Source organism: Zonotrichia leucophrys, chromosome 26 (assembly GCF_028769735.1).
Source record: "Zonotrichia leucophrys gambelii isolate GWCS_2022_RI chromosome 26, RI_Zleu_2.0, whole genome shotgun sequence".
In the NCBI taxonomy this organism is placed as follows: domain Eukaryota; kingdom Metazoa; phylum Chordata; class Aves; order Passeriformes; family Passerellidae; genus Zonotrichia; species Zonotrichia leucophrys.
The window spans coordinates 5,301,403-5,318,633 of record NC_088195.1 but is presented as its reverse complement, the minus strand read 5'-3'; the positions used below and the strand labels follow the sequence as shown (position 1 = coordinate 5,318,633).

At 54.2% G+C, this 17,231-nt stretch overlaps 1 protein-coding gene across 4 annotated transcripts in view; it reads left to right on the top strand.

The window, feature by feature from the left end:
- The window catches only part of KCNC4 (potassium voltage-gated channel subfamily C member 4), a 28,070-nt gene extending 11,520 nt beyond the window's left edge, over positions 1-16,550 (top strand). For 2 of the 4 annotated variants that reach the window (XM_064732888.1, XM_064732885.1), the window contains exons 4-5: positions 452-637; positions 7,328-8,416. In XM_064732888.1, coding sequence (XP_064588958.1) covers positions 452-637; positions 7,328-7,455 — 314 coding nt within the window. In that variant the 3' untranslated portion in view covers positions 7,456-8,416. Of the gene's footprint in view, positions 1-451; positions 638-7,170; positions 7,276-7,327; positions 8,417-14,606 lie in introns of those variants that run through there. The other 2 variants (XM_064732886.1, XM_064732887.1) reach the window with 2 other exon arrangements.
- Positions 16,551-17,231: the final 681 nt, after the last annotated feature.

Below are 17,231 nucleotides of genomic sequence, written 5' to 3'. Positions count from 1 at the left end.
GTTTCAGCAGGCTTGAGTTATTATTTTATGATATATATTATATTAACACTGTACTAAAAGAATAGAAGAAAGAATTTCATCAGAAGGCTGGCTAAGAATAGAATAAGAAGGATTGATAACAAAGGTTTGTGGCTCGGACTCTCTGTGTGAGCCAGCTGACTGTGACTGGCCATTAATTAGAAACAACCACATGAGACCAATCACAGATGCACCTGTTGCATTGCACAGCAGCAGATAACCATTGTTTACATTTAGTTCCTAAGGCCTCCCAGCTTCTCAGGAGGAAAAATCCTAAGGAAAGGATTTTTCATACAAGTTGTCTGTGACAGGGGGGTCTTCTCTTCAGTGGTCCCCAAATGACGCTTGTGAGGCAGATGAGGGAAAATTCAGACAGACTCTCACAATTTACCAGCTGCTGATGGCTCTGTGGCACCTCCCTCCCTCCCTGCAGACTCCAAGCAGAACGGGGAGGCCAACGTGGTGCTTTCGGACGAGGAGCAGCCGCTGTCCCCCATGGACGAGGAGCAGCGGCCGATGCGGCGCTCCAGCACCCGCGACAAGAACAAGAAATCCTCCACGTGCTTCCTGCTGGCCACGGGGGACTTCTCCTGTGCAGCAGATGGAGGCATCCAGAAAGGTAAAATGGTTGGAGGTGTGAGCAGGACACGTGGAGGTTGAGTGTAGATTTGTTGGGCTGACCCAAGACTGGTTCATCTCCATCCACTTGCCTGGCTGTCTTCTGCTCCCCAAACCCACATCTTCCTGCCCCTCCATCTGCTTCACCTCCACCCAACACATCTCTCCGTGCTGGCTCCACATTTTTTGTTCTCTTCCCCAGTGTTCTCCTCCCCAGGCACCCCTGTTTGGGGTCTGTGACCTCCATTTGGGCTCTGTGACTCCCATTTGAGGTCTGTGACTCCTGCTTGGGATCTGTGACCCCAATTTGAGGTCTGTGACTCCCATTTGGGGTCTGTGATTCCCATTTGGGGTCTGACCCCCATTTGAGGTCTGTGACTCCTGCTTGGGATCTGTGACTCTCATTTGGGGTGTGTGACTCCCATTTGGGGTGTGTGACCCCCATCTGGGATCTGTGACCCCCATCTGGGGTCTGTGATTCCCATCTGGGGTGTGTGACTCCCATTTGGGGTCTGTGATTCCCATTTGAGGTCTGTGACCCCCATTTGGGGTCTATGACTCCCATCTGGGATATGTGACTCCCATTTGAGGTCTGTAACTCCTATTTGAGGTCTGTAACTCCTATTTGAGGTCTGTAACTCTCATTTGGGGTCTGTGACCTCCATTTGGGGTCTGTGACTCCCATTTGGGGTCTGTGACTCCCATTTGGGGTCTGTGATTTCCATTTGGGTTCTGTGACCCCTCTTTGGGGTCTGTGTCCCCGTGCTGGCTGCACTGCCCTCCCTGAGGGCACAGTGCTCCAACCTCTCCCCCTGCAGCTCTTCTCCCTGGGTTTCAACCCCTCATTTCTGGATGTTGTGTGTGGGACATCTCTCCTGGGGACATGATGAGGTGGTGACTGAAGGTGACCAAACAGTTTTCAGTAGGAAAAAAAGAAAACCCAGACTCTTTTTCCCTGCTCTCCCCTGTGGTGGCTTTTGGTGGGTTCGAGCGTGGGGAGCTGAGATGTGTCAGCGCTGCCTTGCCAGCAGCTCTGGGCTGCCAGAAAGGCTCCTCTGGGCTTGGAACAGGAGCTGTGCTAAGTGTTGAGGTTTTCCATAGGAAACTGAGGGGGAGATGAGTCAGGAAAACACAAAACTCTTCTTCCCATGACAAAACAAAATCTTCTTCAACCTGGTCTGTAGGAGCATCGGGGAGATGGATGGAGATGAGAGATCTCTGCAGCCAGGGCTGGGAACTTGTGGGTTATTGCAAAGGGCCTGGGTGCAGGGCCCTGCTGGGAGCTGCCAGCCACAGCTGGAGCAGGACTGAGAGAGGAGAGGGGCAGAGAGGATGAGAGGGTAAAAGGGTAAGAGAGTAAAAGGGGTAAGAGAGCGAGGTTCCCATTACAATACCATAGATCTTCTTCTGTGCTGAATATTCTAATTCTCACTAACCAATCCAGTACAAGATACAAATCCTATAGCATTTCCATACAGTCTATAAGAATCATTACATCACCACACTGTGTTACATTTTAAACCCTAAAAACTCCTCTCTGGGCCCCTTCTGCCAAGCTGTAGGGTCTGCTCTGACCCTTGGGCCTGTCTGCAAGCAGAGGGTGTTGTTTCATCTAAAGGGGATTACCTTCAGCTGGCCACACCATTGTTTTCCAGTTGTTCAGTAACTGAGGTATCTCAAAGCTTGCTTTCATTTCAATCTCGCTTATAGTTTCTATATTCTCAAAATCTTTTGCCAGGCAATCATATTTATAAGGCTTTCCTGTTTCATCTTTCCCAACAGTGGTATCACTGCTCCTTTGCCCATCCCTCAGCACTCCAGCCCCAGAAAGGATAAATCCAGAGCCCCAAAACCCAGCTGCACCCTGGATTGGTGGGATAACTCTTAGGGCACAGCTCAGGTTCCCAGTTGTGCAGGGTTTTGTGTGTCCAGGCTGGTGTGGGATGCTGTAGCTGCAGAACTGACCTACTTCTACCTCCCTGGAACCAAGTGCTGCCCGTTGCTCACAGGGAGCTGGGACCAGGCAGGAGCAGGGATGATGTGTTGCATCTCTGAGCTGCTCCCCAGGAGCTTTGAAGGGTTTGTTCCTTTTGATGGGACACAGGGAGGTGTTTGGGTGCAATCACATTTATCAGTAGTAGGAGCAAGTTGGTTGTTTCCTCCTGGGAAATCAAGGATTCCCTTTGGCATTGCTGCTCAGCCTCAGAAAGAGGACAGAGAGGAACAGCTCTGCTCATCCTTGGGGTGCCATCAAATATCTGCTGGAAATGCCTGATGTTTTTTCCCTGGAAGTGCCTTTTCCTGTTAATGTGGAGAGGGGAGAGAGGCTTAGTCCCACTCCAGACTGGGAGGGGGAATGCTGAGCTGGAGGGATGGAGGAGACAGATGAAACCAGAGCTGATTTTCCTCCTCAGCAAATGCTGGAGCCAGGCTTCAGCTGAGGCATTTGAATCTGGTCCCACTGAAGCCAGGAGAAGTGGAGCAGCTCTGAGAGCTGAGGATCCAGAGCTGCTTTCACGCACTCGCAAATCCCATCCCAGGAGATTTCTATCCTTGTGTGGTGGCACAGCAGCTCTTTGAAAGGGCACTGTGGTGATGCTTCTTGGGGTGTTCTGGGGTCTCCCCTGCAAATTTCAGAGTGCCTTTCACAATTTAAAACAGAAGCTGTGCACGGGTCACTCACCCCCATGTTGCTGGAATGATGCTGCACCTGAAGAAATCTGGATCTGCTGTCCAGAGGGGCTCCAGAGGTGCTTGAGACCTTTTGGGAAGGGGAACCTCAGTGCCCATGTCCTGCTTGGGTGTGGGACAGACGGTGGGAGGCTGTCCTGGGAGGTCAGGGCTGGCCTTGGGTGACCAGAGGTGTCCAGAGGTGACCAGAGATGACCAGAGGTGACCAGAGATGGCCAGAGGTGATCAGAGGTGACCAGAGATGGCCAGGGATAGCCAAAGGTGACCAGAGATGACCAGAGGGTGACCAGAGGTGTCCAGAGATGACCAGAGGTGTCCAGCAGTGACCAGAGGTGACCAGAGATGACCAGAGGTGTCTAGAGGTGTCCAGAGGTGACCAGAGATGTCCAGAGGTGACCAGAGATGGACAGAGATGACCAGAGTTGACCAGAGGTGACCAGAGATGGCCAGAAGTGTCCAGAGGTGACCAGAGGTGTCCAGAGATGACCAGAGGTGACCAGAGATGACCAGAGGTGACCAGAGGTGATCAGAGGGTGAAGCAGCCTCCAGCCAAAATCCCTTGGGAGCCGCAGAGGCTCCTCTTGCCTGGGTCCTGATTTATCTCCTGCTGAGGCTGTTTGTTCTGGTACTGGGATGTTGGCAGCTCTGCAAATTGAGATGAGCTTGGTTCTGAGCCCGACTCTCAGATGGCCATCTGTCAGATCCTGGGACAGGTACTGGTGTCTGTGCAAGCTGTGGAAATCAGGGGAGGGAGCTGCTTTGGGAATGAGCTGCAGATTTCAGCATCCATTGTGGTTTAACCCCAACTTGGGGTTGGTCTTGTTGGGGCAGCTCAGAGAGAAGAGCTTCTCCTGCCCTTGGACCTGAGCCTGGAGCAGATTGGGCTGTGGATTCCTGTGGGGAATGTGTTTTTGCTCCTGTGGCTGCCTGCAGTGGTGTTGCTCTGCTCCCTGGCTGCCAGGGATGGCTTCAGAGCCTTTATGTCCCCTCAGCACTGGGGTCCTGCCCAGCACTTCCCAAAAACGTGTCCTGCTGGGTCAGACACCTGCCTTGGCACAAGAGCCCTGTTCTCTGCTTGGGTGGAGGGACATGGAGGCAGGGAGAGTCCAGCCAGTGAGACTGGTGAGGGTGGAACCTGAGCTGGAAAAGAGCTCTACAAGTCCAACCTCCCCCCAGCACCTGGCCACTAACCCATGGCCCCAAATGCCACATCTGTGTGTGTCTTAAAACACTCCAGCTGCTTTATTAACATGGCACAGCAGCAATTTTTGTCTCTGTAGAGCATGGTGCAGCTGATTTTCACTGTTGGTGTCAGTGCAGGGCTGTGACTCCCACATGGCCTGAGCATGTGGGATGGGATCAAGCTGGGAACACTCATGGGAACATCCCCTGGAGTTGCCTGGCTGGGGGGGACTGAGGACCAGCCAACATTTGCACAAGGACAGGACCCCACATGAGCTGAGTGCCAGGCCTCTGTCTGTCCCCAGCCCCACAGGAGCTGAGTGCCAGGCCTCTGTCCCCAGCCCCACAGGAGCTGAGTGCCAGGCCTCTCTCTGTCCCCAACCCCACAGGAGCTGTGTGCCAGGCCCCTGTCCCCAGCCCCACAGGAGCTGAGTGCCAGGCCTCTCTCTGTCATCAGCCCCACAGGAGCTGAGTGCCAGGCCCCTGTCTGTCCCCAACCCCACAGGAGCTGAGTGCCAGGCCTCTGGCTGTCCTTAACCCCACAGGAGCTTACTGCCAGGGCTCTGTCCCCAGCCCCACAGGAGCTGAGTGCCAGGCCTCTGTCTGTCCCCAACCCCACAGGAGCTGAGTGCCAGTGTTTATCAGCTGTGACAATTAGCAGAGTACAACCCCCTTGTCCACTTGTGGCTTTATCCAGCCCTGGGTGTGGTGGGAAACCACAACAACCCTGAGGAACTGAGTCTTGAGGTCCTTCCCAGGTGCTCCTGCAATTGTGGCTTGGGATAAACTGATGGGGAGAATGAAGCGTTGGGCTTGGGGCAGGTTTGCCCCTGGTGCTCCATTGCAGAGGGTCTCTGGGGAAATCAAACATCTTTGTGAAGATCTGCCCCAAAATGTGATGGTTGAGACTTAATCAGAGTGAGCAGGGGGATTTTGACCCCTCTTTGAACCTGAATTTTCTATGCAGAGTTTGGAGCCAGGGGCAAAGCCCATCCCATAAACCCCATAAACCCCATAAACCCATCATCAGGGCCCTGCTGGCAGCTCCCACCAATCCCTGACCCCATAACACCTCCTGTTGGGGCTGTTTGGGTCCTGGAGTTACCCCAAGCTCTCAGGGACCACTTTGATTTCAGCACAGCTGCTTCCCACACTCAGGGAAATGCGTGAGCTCCTCCAAGAGCTCAGCACACCCAGGGAAAAGAGCAAGGAGAAGGAAAAATGAGTTTTTGGGAGTGTTGTGGGGAGCAGGGTGGTCTCTGCATCAGCTGCTGTGGGTGGGAAACTCCCAGCTCCCCCCAGCTCAGGGCTGTGCTTGTTCCCTCCTCTCTCTCAGCGTGGATCCCTGCCAAGAATAAATAAGGAAATTGCTCTTCTGCTCAGGCCTGCTGCTGCTCCCGCTTCCACTGCAGGGAGGGAGAGCTGTGCTGGAGTCAGCAACAGGTTTAGGCAGGTCCTTCTGCCCCCTGGCCCTGCCTCTGCTGCACAGCTGGAGGAGCTGAGTGTCCTCGGGGGCTGGGGTAGGAGAATCCCTGCTGGGGCTGGGAAAACCTAATAAAGGGGATTAGCCCCAGATTTGCAGAGGCAGTGAGAGCTCTGGAGCCTTTCCCAGGTGATGCTCCTGTCTCAGCACCTCCTTGGGGGTGTGTGAGGTGATGCTGGGACTGCTTCGCTGTGGGTCTTTCTCCCTGATCCAAACCCAGACCAGCAGAGCCCAAAGATGTGCCACAAACTCCTGGGCTGGGACACAGGGAGGGATTCCAAGGCTGGCACTGCTGAAGGAGCCATCCATCACCTTGTTTTTCTGCTGTCAGGAGCTGCCTCCCTCTGCTCCCCCCACACAAAGGCTGCTTCCCTGCTCCTTGCTTTCCCTGGATCTCGCTGGTGCCTTGGGAAGGCTCAGGCTTGGCTGGGTTTGCTCAGCCAGGTGCTCCCAAGGAAGGTCCAGGCACAGGGACATTGGGCACATCACAGCTGGGAGCATCATTAATTTTCCATGTTTTGGCAGCAGATCCAGGGAACAGACTCATCCTTAGCAGTGGTGCTTTGTGGATCTAAAAATCCAATTTTCAGTGCAAAGACTTTGTGTCTTCCCAGCAAGAAAAGTGGTTTTTGACCTGCGAGAACATTTCCTTGTTCAGTAAAAGCTGGAGAAATTCCTGGCTCTTTGGGGTAGTGTGAAGTGTCCCCATGCTTAAAGAAACAGAAATATTTGCTCGTTAATGCAATTTCTAATGGAAAAGAATGAGCATGTCTACCTGCTCCTTTGCACACAGAAAGGTGTCAGCAGCAGCCTGCTGCTACAGGGGTGTAAAAACCAGAGCTGGGGGAATCACTCCTTCCAAATCCCATATTTGTTTGAGTTCTGCTGCTTTTCCCCCGTCTGCTTCAGCCCACAAAATCCCCAGACTCATTCCTCATTCAGAGCAATTTGGGAAACAAAAATCCAACACCCTCCAAGAGCAATTTGGTCTCTCATTGATGACTCTGAGCCCTGGATTTGGCCGTGAAGGGCGTGGGAAGCTCTGCAAGAGCCTGATTATCCCCAAAAATCCCTTCCTGAATTTTTTTAAAGGGGTTTGCTCGGGGTGTGGGGCTCAGCCTGGTGCTACCAGCTTTGGGCAGGAGGCTGCTGGGCTCTAACCTGTTTTCTTCCCCAAGGCTGTGGAAAGTCGCGGAGCCTGAGCATTGCTTGTCCCCAAAACTCCCTTCCTGAATTTTTTTAAGGGGTTTGCTCGGGGCTGTGGGGCTCAGCCTGGTGCTGCCAGCTTTGGGCAGGAGGCTGCTGGGCTCTAACCTGTCTGTTTTCTGTCCCGAGGCTGTGGAAAGTCGCGGAGCCTGAGCAGCATTGACGGAGGAGCGGCGCGCCGGGCTCCGCTGGCCTCCCGCTGCAGCTCCCCCTGCTCCCTGCAGCACCCCTGCTCCCCCGTGCCCTCCATCCTCTAAAGGACCTCGGGGGTCCCTCTGCTCCCCACCACGCCGAGCAGCCCCAGCTGGGACATCTCCATCCCCCAGGAGCTGGTTCTGACCCCCTCTCCAGTTCCTCCATCACGTCTCCACTGAGCTTGTCTGGTGTCCATGTGGATGGGCAGTCCCTGGAGGAGGTGTTGAGGTGGTTTTCCCCCCCTTTGAAACCTTATTCATCCTAAATAAACCCTGCAATTCCCTCTGGTGTCAAGCCCTCCCTCCCGTGGGCCATTTGTGTTGGGCTAAAGGGTGGTGGAAACACAAGGAGGACAAGTTGACTCATGAAATTATATCTCATTGTGCTGGGAATGGCTGAATTCATATATTTTTAGGTTTTATGTTGTTTGGTTTTTTTTTTAAAGCAGCCTCAAGTTTCTGGAGGCAATAGATGAATAAACCTCTATTCCCTGCCCAGCAGTGGTTCCCCTCTTGTTTTGTGCCTTTTTCTGCCTAAATCCTACTTATTCTTTCTCCTTCTAACCTCAGGATGGGCCTGAGGGCCTTGGAAACCAGCCTTGAGATCCCCTGGAGGCTGGAGGGCCCTGGGAGAGGGGTCAGGGAGCACACAGAGGATGGGATAATAGGTATGGATGCTCCCATGAAGAGCTGGGAAGTGGTGGCAAGCAGAATAAAGGTCCCTGGCAAAGCTGCTGCTGGTGTGGATTTGAGAGAGAGATTTGAAGCAAAATGATGCCTCAATAGATGGGGGATGAATCCTTGTTTGGGATGGATGTGAGGTGGTGATTCCAGAGCATTCCCGCAGGACTGGGAGCTGGGTTTGAGCCAGGCTCTCTCCATCCCTGGGAGGGTGAGACTGGAGAGTCAAACTCCCTGTGGCACTGCTGGGTTTTGCTCACCTGTATCGTGTTTTGGGATGATTTTGGATGATCTCAGGTGTCTTCCTGAACTAGAACAAACCCTTCTGTCCCTGTCTTATTTCAGTTCTGTCCAGCTTAGCCTCCCTGGAGGGGTTTGGGCCTTGGGTGGGTGCAAGGGGCTGGTTTGGGGTGTCCAGCCCTGCTCTCAAATCCCCCTTGGTGCTCTCTTGGCCTCTTCTCTCACTCTGAGCAAGTCAGGGCTGGAGCCTGGGGACCTTTCTGGGGAGGAGAGCTTAGATTTGGATGTGTTTGAAAAGCAAAGTGCCCCAAGAGCTTTTCTGGGGTCAGAGCCTTCCCCTCCATCATGGCCAAACTGGATCTGGTGCTCAGGGTATGGTGAGATTGGACTTGATGATCTTGGAGCTCTTTTCCAACTTGAAGGATTCTGTGATTCCATGGTCCCTGCACCTGAAAGAAGCTGGGATAGATTTTGGGAGATCCCACAGCCAGGACCCTCCTGCTCCACCCCAGGTTTCCTGTGCCTCAGTTTCCCTTGGTGTGGAGAAGGAGCTGCCAGGAGGAGCAGCCAGCACATATCCAAGCCTCTCTGAGTTTGTCCTTCCCTTCCCTTCCCTTCCCTTCCCTTCCTTCCTTCCCTTTCCCTTCCCTTCCCTTCCTTCCCTTCCCTTCCCTTCCCTTCCCTTCCTCCTTCCCTTCCCTTCCCTTCCCTTCCCTTCCCCCCTTCCCTTCCTTCCTTCCCTTCCCTTCCCTTCCCTTCCCTTCCCTTCCCTTCCCTTCCCTTCCCTTCCCTTCCCTTCCCTTCCCTCCCTTCCTTCCCTTCCTTCCCTTCCCTTCTCCCTTCCCTTCCTCCTTCCTTCCTTCCTCCTTTCTTCTTCTTCTCTCTTCCCTTTTCTTTTCTTTTTTACTTCCTTCCCTCCCTCCCTCCCTGTCCCAGCTGTGCAGGAGGCAAAGGGAAGCAGAAGAGAGGTGAAAGAATCAAATTCTTTTGGTGCCTTGGGCTGGATTTTGGGGATGGATGGCAGGAGCTGGTGCTGAAGGCACAATTGTTGTGGATTTGGGGAGGAATTGGGATGAGCTGCATCCATCCTGTGCTCAGGATGGGCCATCCTGGGCTCTGGTGCTGATCGTGGGCAGGTTCAAGAATCCCCCAAAATTCCATGAACTGGGCAAAGAGCTGGGAACAGCAGCACTGTGCAGGTGCTTCTCTGGTTCATCCTTCCCTCTGGAAGCAGGAGGAGCTGGAATATCCCCAGTCCCTGCCAGAGGCCATGGCTTCAGCGGTGTTTGGGTCATAAATGCTTTATCCAAGGTCATTAGCTGACTTTGGGGATGAGCCAGGTATGAAACCCTGGTTTTGCAGAAGGATCAGATGAAGGTGCTCAGACTTTGGGGTTTGAGTCTCTTGGAGGTAGAGAATTAAACCCAGAGCAGCCACAGATCCCAGCAGATCCCATGCTTGCCTTTGCCCCCTCAGCTCCAGTGCCAGAGCGGTTGCTTGGGGTGGAAAACCCTTGGTGGACCCCCCAAAATCTGATCCCCAGCAGAGCCAGGAGGGTTGGGCAGGAGCTGCCACGGAGCTGGCAGGATGCAATTTTTAGCTGGGGCGTTATGCAACCCTGGAGAAGGGATGACTAATGTGCAAAAAGCTCCTCTAAAACAGCCCAGCCCCGAAAGGGAGATGGAGGGATTTCAGTGGGAGGCACCAAACTGCTGAAAAACCCATCGCATCTTGTCCCTCTTCCTCCCCGCCTTCTCCTGAGCAGGATTTGGGGGATGCAGAGGGAGAAAACAGCTTGTTGTTATTTTTAGGTGGGGTCTGGGTAGGTTTTGGGGGCGACTTTGCACAGGTTAATCCCTGGGTAAGATTAGAAGAGGAGCTGTAGTGGATCAGAGCAGACCTGTAAATATCTCTGGAGGCCAGGTTTTTATCTCAAGCAGTGGCCAAAATTGGCAGCCTGGAGAGGAGGATAAGAATAGAGCAGGAATATACGATACTTCCCCTGAATATCCTCGCAGGACTTATCTGTGTTTAGGGATCTGCTGGGAGCTCACGTTCTAGCCCAGGCTAAAGGCACCAGGAGAAAGCCAAATTATTGGATTTATTCCCAAAATACTGCATAAATCCACAGGAGTTCAACTGCCCCTGCCCAAGTTCTAAAATGGATTTTAAACAAAATAACATTTGGGGTTTGCAGTGAATGTGGGGTCATGGCAGAATGGAAAGGGAACATGGAGATGGATGGGATGGGATGGGATGATGGGATGGGATGGGATGGGATGGGATGGGATGGGATGGGATGGGATGGGATGGGATGGGATGGCTGTGCTGGGTCTCGTTCCTGGCAGGGCAATGAGATTGAGCAGGAATCCAGGGATGAGCATTGGGTGTGTTATAGGAACATGTCCCTCACCTGTGGAGCAGGGAATGTGTCCTGAGGGCTGTGCAAATATAATCACAGATTCAGGGAATTGTTTGTGTAGGAAGGGACCTTGAATTCCATCCCATTCCAGCTACTGCCTTCGGCAGGGACACCTTCCACCATCCCAGGCTGCTCCAAGCCCTGTCCAACCTGGCCTAGGGCACTGCCAGGGATGCAGGGGCAGACACAGCTGCTCTGGCAGGGCCTGCCCACCCTCACAGGGACAGTGGGCTGCTCAGCAGGGTGAGACCCCACAGAGCTCCAGTGCCCCCTGTCCCTCTCCCCACCATGGGGACACATGTGATGCTTAGCAGTGGGAACAGGACCAGAGATGATGGAGTCATGGAATGGTTGGGTTGGAAGGACCAAGGGCAGGGACAGCTTCCTCTGGACCAGACTGCTCCAAGCTCTGCCCAGCCTGGCATGGAACACTCCAGAGGTGCTGGGTGACACCAGGCGGCCCTGGTGGGCTCCTCACATTCCTCTGCCCTCTTTGGGACTGAGATTGAGCCCCTGTGACCACCCACCCCTGTGCAAGGAGCCAAACCAGAGCAGCCTTTGGCTCAGTGGGACTTGGGAGCAGTTCCCTGCTCCAACCTCAGCTCCTTCCTTCTCTTTTCCCCCTGGAACACTCTCAGTCCAGCACTGCGTGGAGGCTGCACCATGATCCCAGCTTGCTTGCAAAGTATTAATTTTTATTGTTGCAACAACTGCTCTGTTTCTTGGGAGATGCCTGAGAGAGCTGAGGAAATAGAAAGGCCTGTCAGGCAGGCGGGCAGGAGGTGAAGATGTCAGGAGAGTAATTGCTCTACCCAGAAGGAGCCTGTTCCTGGCTTCCCCAGCTCTGCCAGGAAAAATCCTCGCTGCTTATTTGATGACAATAAAGGAAAACAGAAAATAAATAGCAACCCCATGGCTTGCCCGTGCTGAGGAGGAGCGGGGAGAGCAGAGGCAGATGCAAAATAGGATGCAGAGGAGCTTATAAATAGGAGCCTCCCAGCTCCCAGTCTGTTACTTCCTTATCCCCACCCGGGCAACTGAGCCCAAGGTTTTACCCATGGAAAAGGTAAATGGGGGCTCAGAAAGCATCTGTGAGCTCCTGGGAAGAGGGCGACACTTCCTCCTGTGTGGGACAGGCAGGGGCAGGGACCTGCTCACATTCCTGCCCAGCGTAAAGGCACCAAGAGAAAGCCAAGTTGTTGGATTTATTCCCAAAATACTGCATAAATCCACAGGAGTGCAATTGCTCCTGCCCAAGCCCTAAAATGGATTTTAAAAAATAACATTAAGGAGTTTGCAGTGATTGTGGGGCATGGCAGCATGGAAAGGGGACCTGGGGCTAGGATGGGATGGGATGGGATGGGATGGGATGGGATGGGATGGGATGGGATGGGATGGGATGGGATGGGATGGGATGGGATGGGATGGATGGATGGGATGGGATGGATGGGATGGATGGATGGGATGGGATGTGACGGGATGGGACGAGACGATGGATCCATGGATGGGATGGATGGAGATGGGATGGATGGATGGATGGGATGGGATGGAGATGGAGACGGGATGGGACAGGACGTGACGGGATGATCCATGGATGGATGGATGGATGGGATGGGATGGGATGATGCTGGGGTGGTGGTGATGGATGGGATGGATGGATGGAAAGGGACGGATGGGTAGGGATCTGTTCTGCAGGCAGTGAGATGAGAAGGATCCAGGATGACATTGAGTGTTTATAGGGACTGCCCTCACCCGTGGAGCAGGGAATGTGTCCTGGTTTGCAGTTAATCACAGATTCCCAAGGAATTGTTTGTATGGAGGGGCCTTGAATTTCCATCCCTTCCAGCTCCTGGCTGTGGCAGGGACACCTTCACATCCAGCTGCTCAGCCCCTCATGCTGGCACTCCAGGATCCAGGGCAGCCACAGTGCCTGGGACCGTGCCAGCCCTCCGCACCTGCCAGGGAACAATTCCTAATTCCCAATATCCCATCCATCCCTGCCCTCTGACAGTGGGATGCTATTCCCCCTTCTCCAAAGCTCCTCTGCAGCTCTCCTGGAGCCCCTTCAGGCCCTGCAAGGGGCTCTGAGCTCTCCCTGGAACCTTCTCCTCTCCAGGTGAGCACCCCCAGCTCTCCCAGCCTGGCTCCAAATCCTCCTGATGCTGGAGCCAGGGCTGGGGCAGCTCTGCAGGTGGGGTCTCACCTGAGCTGCCCAGGCTGGGGGATCACCTGGGGGGTTCTGGGTCCAGCACACATGGATGGGGATTGCTGAGATGCTCATCCCCCAACACCCCCAAATCCTCGTCCTCAGGGCTGCTGTGCCAGAGCAGAGCAGAGTGAGACCTACCCAAACATTGTGCTGGCACAGCTGGAACAGCTGGCACAGCTGGCACAGCTGGCAGCCCTCCCAGCAGCACTTCAGGCTGTTTGAGGAGATGCTCAAAGCAGGAGGGCAGGACTGGGTGAGCTCCTCATGAGGGGAAATTTGGGGGGGGTGGCTCTGGGAGCAGCACAGCAAACCTGGGGGTATTTGGGGCTGAGCTGTGCCAGGCTGTGCCAGGCTGTGCCAAACCTCCTGCCTTGCTCAGGGCAGCACTCTGTGGAGGCTGGTGGCAGATCTGCACCCCAAAATAGGCTTGAGGAAAGGGTAGCACATCACTGAGGGTGAGAGCAGAGCTGGTACCCATAAGCCAAGACAGGAGGGCTGTTTGCTCTGGGGGACAAAAAAATAAAAATCTGGGCTGTTGTTATTTATTTTTAGTGGTGCTAATTTCTTTCCTAGGCTGGAAAGCTGCTTTCCAAGGCAGGTCCCTGGAGGCTGTGGGCAGCAGGTCTCAAGCTCACACACAAAATGGCTTTGAGCAGGGAGGAGGAGATGGGAGTTAAAAGCCAAGTCGTGCCCCTGGTAAATCAATCGACCTGATGGGGAATGTTTCTAGCAGGACACAAACCCTGCCAAGAGCTTTTAGCTGCTTGCAGCAGTGACTGAACCAGGAGCTGGGGTATTTTTCAGCAGCTGCTGGTCCCCAAATTGCTGCAGGGAGATTTTCTTGAGTCCCCAAACTGATTTGTCTTTGGAGGTGGGGAGCTCCAGGAGGAAAACTCCTTTCATCCCTGGGGGTTTTATGGGAATGAGGTTTGAAAAGCCTCCATGCTTGGGCCATTTCTCACCCAGTGATGCTGGATGGAGGAAACCTTTCTTTTGTGGGAAAGGAGGAGTTTTTGGAGATGTGTTGGGTCAAACCCATGAACAGGAGCTGGGGCTGAGGTTTAAAGCGGAATTTCGTGGTTTATCAGGTGGATCAGGAGCTGTCTCCCTGCCTGACAGCCCCTTGCCTGGAAACTGGGCCCTGGCACATGGGGAGAGGCGGGGAGGGGGGTGACTCAGAGCTCCAATCAATGATAATTAATTCAATGATAACAAATGAGAGGGAGAGAGGGAGAGGAAAAAAACACTGAGAGATTAATGCACCAGGCTTGGCTTTGGGACATCTGCTTTGGGGTTGGCTTGGGAAGTTTTGGGCAAGAGCAGCTTTCTGGGAGGAGAGGGATGTGGTGAGGGTGATGCTTTCCCCCTGCTTTTCATTTATACCCTTAAAATCACCCTGATTCCATGCATGCTTTCTCATGGAGAATCATTTCCCAAGTCTCCATCTCTGCCACCATCCTGAGGCTTTTTTAAACCATTTTTCCCTGACTTACAAATGCAACAGCAGCGTTTTATCCCTCTGAAAAAGGCCCCTTTACTTTGTGGTTACTCTGGGGTCCCCTGGAAGCTCAGTGTCCCTCTTCCTCTCTTATTTCTCCCCCTACACACCTCATGGAAACAGATCTCTAATTCTGTGTTTAATGTTTATGTCTTTAATTGCAGATTCCTGCCAGGACAACACCCTTGCTTCCAGTTACCCCCAGGGTGAGGTGGTCACCTTCTCCTGAGCCCCAGCTGGTGCAGGCACTGCCCTGGCCAGGGATGCTTTCCCTGGGGGATGCCCTCCCCAGGGTGGAAGGAGGCTCTCCCTGGGGCCAGGGATGCTCTTCCTAAGGCTGAAGGATGCATTCCCCCAGAGATGCTCTCCCCAAGGCTGGGACATGCATTCCTCCAGGGATTCTCTCCCCAAAGCCCAGGGATGCTTTCCCTCAGGCTGGGACATGCATTCCTCCAGGGATGCTCTTCCCAAGGGACATGCTCTCCCCAGGGCTGAGGGATGCTCTCCCCAAGGCTGGGACATGCATTCCTCTAGGGGTGCTCTCCCTGGGGCCAGGGGATGCTCTTCCTAAGGCTAAAGGATGCATTCCCCCAGGGATGCTCTTCCCAAAGCCCAGGGATGCTCTTCCCAAGGGAGATGCTCTCCCCAGGGCTGAGGGATGTCCTTCCTAAAGCCCAGGGATGCTCTCCTCAAGGCTGGGACATGCATTCCTCCAGGGATGCTCTCCCAGGGCCAAGGGATGCTCTTCCCATGGGAGATGCTCTCCCCAGGCCCAGGGATCCTCTCCCCAAGGCTGAAGGATGCATTCCTCCAGGGATGCCCTCCCTGGGGCCAGGGGATGCTCTTCCTAAGGCTGAAGGATGCATTCCTCCAGGGATGCTCTCCCTAAAGCCTAGAGATGCTCTCCCTCAGGCTGGGACATGCATTCCCCCAGGGATGCCCTCCCTAAGCTCCAGGGATGTTCTCTTCAAGGCTGGGACATGCATTTCCCCAGGGATGTCCTCCCCAAGGCCCAGGGATGCTTTCCCCAAAGCTGGGACATGCATTCCCCCCGGGCTGCCCTTCCCAAGGAGCTTTCTCTCCCCAAAGCTCCATCTCCTGGGGGTATTGGCAGCTGGGTCCCCCCCAGAGGTGCCACAGAGCAGCAGGGCTGGGGGGAGGTTGGGGACAGCCCCATTCCCCTTCCTGGTGCCAGCCCTGCCATGGCCACGCTGCCCCTGCAACCCTGGGCTGCCCCCCACCCTCGCCCACGCTTCTGGCTGCACCTCGCCCTGCACATCTGGAGATCCAGCTGCTCACCAGGACATCTCTGCACCGTGCCCTGACCCCTCCAGCGTCACACGGACACTGGGACCTCCTCTGGGCACCCCAGGGGGACAAAGGCTCTGCTCTGGTGCCACTCCAGGGTGACAAAGGCTCCACTAAAGGGTGGCACTCCAGGGGGACAAAGGCTCCACTCTGGTGCCACTTCAGGGTGACAAAGGCTCTGCTCTGCGTGCCACCCCAGAGTGCCAAGGGCTCCACTCTGGGTGCCACTCCAGGGTAACAAAGACTCCACTGGAGGGTGGCACTCTGGGGTGCCAAGGGCTCCACTCTGGATGCCACCCCAGGGTACCGCAGGCTCCACTGCAGGTGCCACTCCAGGGTAACAAAGACTCCACTGGAAGGTGGCACTCTGGGTGCCACAGGCTCCACTCTGGTGCCACTCTGGGGTGCCACAGGCTCCACCCAGGGTGCCAAAGGCTCTGTTCTGGGTGCCAAAGGCTCCACTAGAGGGTGGCACTCCAGAGTGTTAAAGGCTCTGCTCTGGGTGCCACTCTGGGGTGCCAAAGGCTCCACTCCGGTGCCACCATGGCCCCTCTCCCATGGGTGCAGGTCCCAGGGGCATGGGGGGGGGGGGCTAGAGGAGGGGTTGAGGTGCAGGGATGGGGATGGAAGCAATAGGAGAGCGAGGTGTGGGGATCCCTGGAGGGGTCAGGGTCCTTCCAACGCTGTTCCATATCTCTGTGACCAAGGCAATACTACTCCTGTCCGTCTGTCCTGTGCGCATGCCTGTCCAATGTGTAGAGTTCCAATAAAGTCATCCATGAGCTGAGTCAGCTCCCCTACCCCTCCTGCCTCCTGCTTCCTTGCCTCTGGCTCTCCATGGAGAACGAGACCTGTATTTTGTGGGAAAAAAGGAGTTTTTGGAGCTGTGTTTTTGGGTTTGCAGGGTTGAATTCATGAGCAGGGGCTGGGGGTGAGGTTTAAAGTTATCAGGTTTTTGGTTGTTAATTGCTGCCCCGAGATGTGCAGGGTGTCTCTGTTTCAGCCTGCACGGCTGAAGAACGAGTCAGAGCTCTTCACTTTTTGGTCTTGAAGTTGTTTATTAATTCTTATCTATAAAATTTTCTTTCTGCCCAGCCGAGATCTGCTCAGCAGGGCAGCCACAGGCACTCTGTGTTGTCCTTTTATACTACAAACTACGTATAACATATTTACACTTAATTCCCAATACCTATCACCTATGTTAGACAGTGCACTTCTGCTCTAAACCAATCCCAAAGTGCCAACATCACTGCAGAAAATGGAGACCAAGAAGAAGGAAAAAGGCTGGACACTCCCAGATTCTTCCTTTTTTGTCCCCATAACCCCCATACCAAAAATCCTAAAATCTACATTTTCACCCTGTGATCATTTTGTTATTACATCATTCAAACCTCTGTGACTTTCAGGTCCTCATACAAAGTTGGCAATTTGCTCCAGGGGTCAAAATCAAATCCCCAGGTTCTCTGGACTGTGTGCCAGGG